This window comes from Nematolebias whitei, chromosome 14 (assembly GCF_014905685.2).
Source record: "Nematolebias whitei isolate Nwh7 chromosome 14, NemWhi1, whole genome shotgun sequence".
Taxonomy (NCBI): Eukaryota; Metazoa; Chordata; class Actinopteri; order Cyprinodontiformes; family Rivulidae; genus Nematolebias; species Nematolebias whitei.
Window position 1 is genome coordinate 46,377,016 of NC_056511.1, and position 6,041 is coordinate 46,383,056.

The following is a 6,041-nucleotide window of genomic DNA, read 5'->3' on the forward strand; positions in this document are numbered from 1 at the left end:
GATGTGATCTGGAGAACACCTTGGGATGTGATCTGGAGAACACCTTGAAGGAGAAAGAAGCCACGTGACTAGGGCATTAACAGAGTACTCGAGTAATCTACACATCGATTGCTAGAACATCTATCGAGGTTAAAAGTGTAACGTCGAGTAACCGTAGTGACGTCATATTATGTGACCACCGTGTGACCGTAGGGGGCGGTGTTGCACTGGTCACAGAGTTTGGTGTAACACCGGGTCCAATCCACCGCCCATCCACTGTTTTCAGTTTCGTTTCTGACGTGCTGCGTTTCTTCATGTTTGCAGTTTAATAATAATAACTAATAGTTTAGTTTTTCCTGTGACTTATTTGCAGTATGATAAATGGGAGGAGCATAATATACGCTCCCAATGTTTTGTTGGTCTTTGTTTTGTAAATAATTACCTTTTTTTGTGGTTTTATTTATTTATTTATTTTTGTATCTTGAGATCTATGACGTCATCAAATACTCGAGTTCTACTCGGGTTTTATTATGTTAATGTCGAGTTTTAAAATGTATATACTCGTTCAACCCCTACACGTGACACAAGTTTTCTGGAAAGTAAACTAGTTAAAATCAGCGATGGGGAAGGAAGAGTGGACAGGAAAACAGCGGGGGGGGGGGGGGGGGACGTTATTCCAAGAGGATTGTGAAGGAAAGGGGAATAAAGGTTTGAAGTGTGGAAACTGTGGCACCAAGGCAGGAAGGAACCTGTCAATCACTCAAAGTTTGTTTTCTCAGTCATCCAGGTATATAACAACAAAAAAGGTTGAATCATGTCATCTGGACTTCGTTTTTTGTTAAAAAGAAACGTTTCGCCCCTCATCCAAGAGGCTTCGTCAGTCTGAGGCCTAGCCATCTGGTATTACCCAGAAGCCACCCTGACTCTTGTGTTTCAAGCCTGAGGGGTTCTGTGCATCTTGGGGAATTGGACAAGTGTACCAAATTTCATGTTTCTACAACAAACTAAGGTTCATGCGGAGGGTATTTAGAAAATTTCCAGGCGGTGCTCTTGATCCGTTTCTTTACATTCTTGACGGTTGTGACGTCACCAGCACACTTACTAATGTGACATAGGACTGAGGATGTGTATTCCTCCAAGTCTAGCGCCCCTCCCTCCTTAACAGCAGCTTCCCTGAATACCTGCCAGTTCATGTGTTTAAAGCAGTCCTTTAAAATAGAGTCACTGTTTCTTACCCACCCCTTTCATTTATTTTGTGTTGGTCTGGAGCGTCTCAGCGGGGGCAGGTAAGCAGGAGCCAGAAAGATTGATATGTGATCAGAGAGTCCAAGGTGGGGGCTGGGTACGGCTTTATATGCATCTTTCACCTTGGTGTAAACACGGTCTAGTGTTTTACTTCCTCGCATTGGTATGGTCACATGCTGATAAAAACTTGGCAGTGTCTCCTTCAGATTTACATGATTAAAATCCCCAGCCAGCGCATAAAAAGCCTCCGGGTGTTTGTTCTGAAGCGAGCTGATGTTATTACTTAGCTCCTTCAGGGCGTCTTTAGCATTAGCATCCGGAGCTATATAAACAGCTATTATAAACACTGCTGTAAACTTGCGGGGTAAATAATGTGGATGACATTTCACAGTTAGTTGCTCTAAAGCCTCGGAGCATGTACTGTTTATCAGCATACAGTCTGTGGACCAACCTTTGTTTATGTAAACACACAGTTCTCCTCCGCACGTCTTTCCCATTTGTTCACCGAAGTGGTCCACTCGGAAAAAAGTCTTTCATCCATCTGAAATGCTGAGTCTGGCATGCTGCTGTTGAGCCATGTCTCTGTGAGACAGAGTACCGCACATTCCCTCATCTCCTCTGAGGCACTCGCTCTCAGTCGAAGCAGATCCATCTTATCCAAGGACCGGACGTTGGACAGAAAGAGAGACGATATCAGGAGTCTGCCAGGTAGCATTAGCTTTCTGCCTCACCAGCACACCCTCCTGGCATCCTGTCTTCTTCCCCCGGGCACAGCGCCTCCTTTCCATTTGAGCGCTGCTGTCTCCACGTTGATGTCTGTAAAAAACCTTCTTACAAAACTTGCCTCGTTTTTATCATGTAACATTGTTTATTGTGCTGTTCTTGTTCAAATAAACTTGAATGAATGAATGATTGACATACACTAAGATATACGCCAAACAAATGCCAAACAGTAGCTAAAAGATTGAAGATATACGCTGAACACTAATAATGTAGCACAATGTGGCACATCAGCAGCAGCCTGAACATGAGTCTGTGGTGTCTTCTTTCTGCTCTGCTCCCTGAAGGTCCCACTACAGCATCTTTCAGTCGTTAGTGAATTCACAGCTGTAGTGGTTTTAGTGCACAGGAGAAATTCTGTTGACTAAAACCACTAAAGTCGTCGTCTTTAGTGTCAAAATTGAACCGCCTCAGAAAAACTTATCACACACGTCCTTAGTCTCTTTCGTTGTCACTCTCACGTCACTTTCTTCTCGAGGCAAATTCACAATTTGATTTACGATTCAAACTAAACCCACCCCTCAAGAGAGATGTGCGTTGAGCAGCTGTGTGAGGTGTGACGAGGCTAAATGTTTTGGCTGCATGAAACTCGTTAGCCCATCAGAAAACCTACATTAGCCACAGCATCGTATAAGCTGCAGGATTCAACGCCTGTGAAAGAAGTAGTGGTTTATAGTCCGGAGATTACGAAGTCTAAAATGGGGAAGGTGTATTTGGAAATACTAAACCACCCTTTGTTTTGTCCAGATGATCTAAAAGGTTCAGTATCAGCCAGGAGCAGCTGATCAAATGTATTGATTATTGATCATCAGTGTGATGAAGGGTCAAAGGTCATTTCCAAATTATTTGGAGTCCATCATTTTACAGAGAGAAAGATTCTTCACAAGTTAAAATCATCAGGACAGCTGCCAATCTTAAGAATGGATGTTCCAGCAAATTCACCACAAAGTCGGTCTGACACTGCCTCGAACTCTTCTAGACCAAAAGCTTCCAGAGTCAAATGTGAGACCATCTGTCGGCACTTGGACCGGACTGGGACATGATAAAAGAGAACAGTCATTCCAAACATAGCAGCTACATCAAAACTTCTCAGATAAAAGACAATGATGTGAAGGTCCAGTTAGAGTCCAGAACCTCAGCCAGACTGAAACGCTGCAGTGGGACCTTCAGGGAGCAGAGCAGAAACAAATGTCTGCAAACCTCAATGAAGTGAAGCAACAACGGAAAGAAGAGTGGGACAGAATTCCTCCACAATCATGTGCGAGACTGATAAAGGCCTACAGAAAACATCTACTGTAAGTCACTGCTGCTTAAGGAGGTTCTACAAGCTGCTGGATCAGGCTCGAACCAGTTTTTCACTCCAGCTTCTCCATTTAGACTTTTTCTGTTTTAATAAGATCGTGGTGGAACTGTGGTTTTCTACACTTGTGAGTAGTTGTAAAACCTGACGCAGTTGATGAGTTCAGCAGGGTTTTTAATAATCCTCCACTGTTTGTGTGTTGTTGCATTCGGGTGGTTTTGACTCTTGTCTGCTCTTGTCCTCAGCTGGTTCACCTTGGAGCAGGTTGTGGACCTGAAGGCAGAAGCACTGTGGGAGCAGCTGCTGGATGATTTTCAGCCTGACATAGTCATTCAAGACTGGTGAGTCAGTGAGCACCACCGTCCCCACCCTGCTCTCCTGCCCTTTGGAGCAGTGTCTTTTCTGTGATAACGAATCAACAAACAATCTTAAATCATTGAAACGCAGCACGAGACACTACCTGAGGCAAGACCAGGTTCACCACTAACCCATCCAAAATTCCAAACAGCTACAAAACTGCACAAATCTGAAGCAGATAACTTTTTACATTCAGTTGGATTTTTTTCCTTTGTTTGCTGAACTTCTGGTTTCCCTAGTTTATGTGTTAACATAAAACGTTGCTAAAGGATGACCTCAGGAGCAGTGAAATCAGTGACCATGTCTTCTTAAATAAAAATGTTAATATGTGGCAACATCATGTCACTTTTTGGGTACATGAAGGAGGAGGTGCTTTGCCACCCCTCTTAAGCTGGTACACATACCGTACTTTCCTGTCTGTAGAGCGCACTTGAATATAAGCCACGCACACTAAATAAAAATATAATAATAATAATTTGTACATTTATAAGGTGTTCACGTAACATGAGTGGCAGCACACAGCTACTGAATGTGTAGCTCTTGTTGTAGATCAAGAATCAGTCACCAGATGGCGTTTTTTAGACTTACTGTCCAACACACTCTTCATAGAGTGAACCCCACAGGTCTTCGTTACAACTTCCTCCCTCACACACGGTTACTGTACTGAGTGGCCTAATACAAACTAACACACAATGACAACATGAGCTAGGCTAACAAGAACAGTCAAAGTGGAGAAGTTGTAGTGAAAAACTGGTTCTGGCCTGATCCAGAGCTGAGTGAAGCTGACACCCCACCCACTTCCAAAAGTAAAGCAAATAGTCTGAATGGTTAGTGCTCCGTTAGTGCTGGTTTGTGCCGTTAAAATTTTCGTTTGTGCTGCTTTGGTTTAAGAGATATTAAAAGTTATAATTTTGACCTGTGATAGACGCTCAGGCGCGTTCACGCGTCCTCAGGCGCGTTCACGCACACGTCAGGGCAGAGCGTTTACTTAAGGCGGGCGCGCGCTCCGGCTGTAATTGTGTGGATCAGATTTGACAACAAAAACACAACTGTCGTAAATGTTTCCTTTTAGTACCTGATTGCGGTTATAAAGGACGCGTGAACGCGCCTGAGCACGCGTGAACGCGCCTGAGCGTCTATCACAGGTCAAAATTATAACTTTTAATATCTCTTAAACCAAACCAGCACTAACGGAGCACTAACCATTCAGACTAGTTGCTTTACTTTTGGAAGTGGGTGGGGTGTCAGCTTCACTCAGCTCTGATCCAGCAGTTATTGCTAGCCGTGGGCCTCAGGCCTCCTCTCAGACCCAGGTCCGCCTCCAGCTCACGCTACCCCCGGCTCGGACCTCCCTTAGACGTGGCAACTCACACTATTAATAAATCAAGGAAACGTGAATTCAGTTTTACCAGTTGTTAAAATCAAGGCAGGAAAGGGTTACTACAGTTTACAGCGCTGGCCGGTTCTCCCCAATATCTTAAGGGCATATCAACCAAGTTTAAAGCCAATCGCTCAATCGTTTGATTTGGTAATTGCTTACTGAATATTTTTTGTCTGAAAGGATGGACAGGCATGATTTAGAATAGAATTAGGTCAGATGGCATGAGGGGTTATAGGTGTGCCACTAGATGGTTAAAGCAACAAAAAGATATATTTTCTGTTATTTTGTCAGGTATGAGGAGAGTCAACTGCATGCCTCCATCTACAAACTGCATGTGAAACTACTGGGAACAGACAAAACTACAGTGATCTCAGAGCACAGTGTCAGCCCCACTGAGGATCTGAGCACCTACTCACACATCTGGAAGGAGGTGAGCCACTCGCTCTGTCTGACTGCAATGATCTGCCTGGATCAGAACTTTTCACTGTACACAGCTGTTTGGCAGGTGTCTCATGTGTTCTCCGGCTATGGACCTGGGGTGAGATACGTCCACTTCCAGCACCAAGTGAAGAACAGCTTCCTGAATGATTTCTTCCCCACACGCCTCACTGGGAGCGCTGTAATTGTAAAACCGGTCAAAAGTGGTCCCTAAGCTGAATCTTGCAACCTCACATGCTTGTTAAGACAGTCTAACCAGCACATGGAGTGGTGTCTTAAAGAAACATAATAAAATAAAGGTCTAAATTAACCCATCTTCTTGTCTTCCTGATCATTTCAGTGTAAATGTTTGTATGAAATTATTTTCAAAACTTTTTATATTTTTTTTTTAAATTACGGTTTGGAATGAAATAGTTTCTTCTCTGAAAGACTGAAAACGTCAAGGTTCCTTTTTTTGTTAATGAGTCCAACAAGTACCCAGTAAATGGTGACGTTAAAGAATCCTACAAGTGAGGGGTGGAGCTAACAAGTCCAACAAGTGGATGGTGGAGGTGATGAGTA

At 43.6% G+C, this 6,041-nt stretch overlaps 1 protein-coding gene across 1 annotated transcript in view; it reads left to right on the forward strand.

Moving 5' to 3' along the window:
* nccrp1 (P1, F-box associated domain containing) overlaps nt 1-5,794 on the forward strand; it is an 8,122-nt gene extending 2,328 nt beyond the window's left edge. Inside the window, exons 4-6 of the mRNA XM_037687628.1 lie at nt 3,550-3,645; nt 5,334-5,472; nt 5,548-5,794. Of these exons, the coding sequence (XP_037543556.1) occupies nt 3,550-3,645; nt 5,334-5,472; nt 5,548-5,694 (382 nt within the window). The 3' untranslated portion in view covers nt 5,695-5,794. The remainder of the gene's footprint in view (nt 1-3,549; nt 3,646-5,333; nt 5,473-5,547) is intronic.
* The last annotated feature ends 247 nt before the right edge of the window (nt 5,795-6,041 follow it).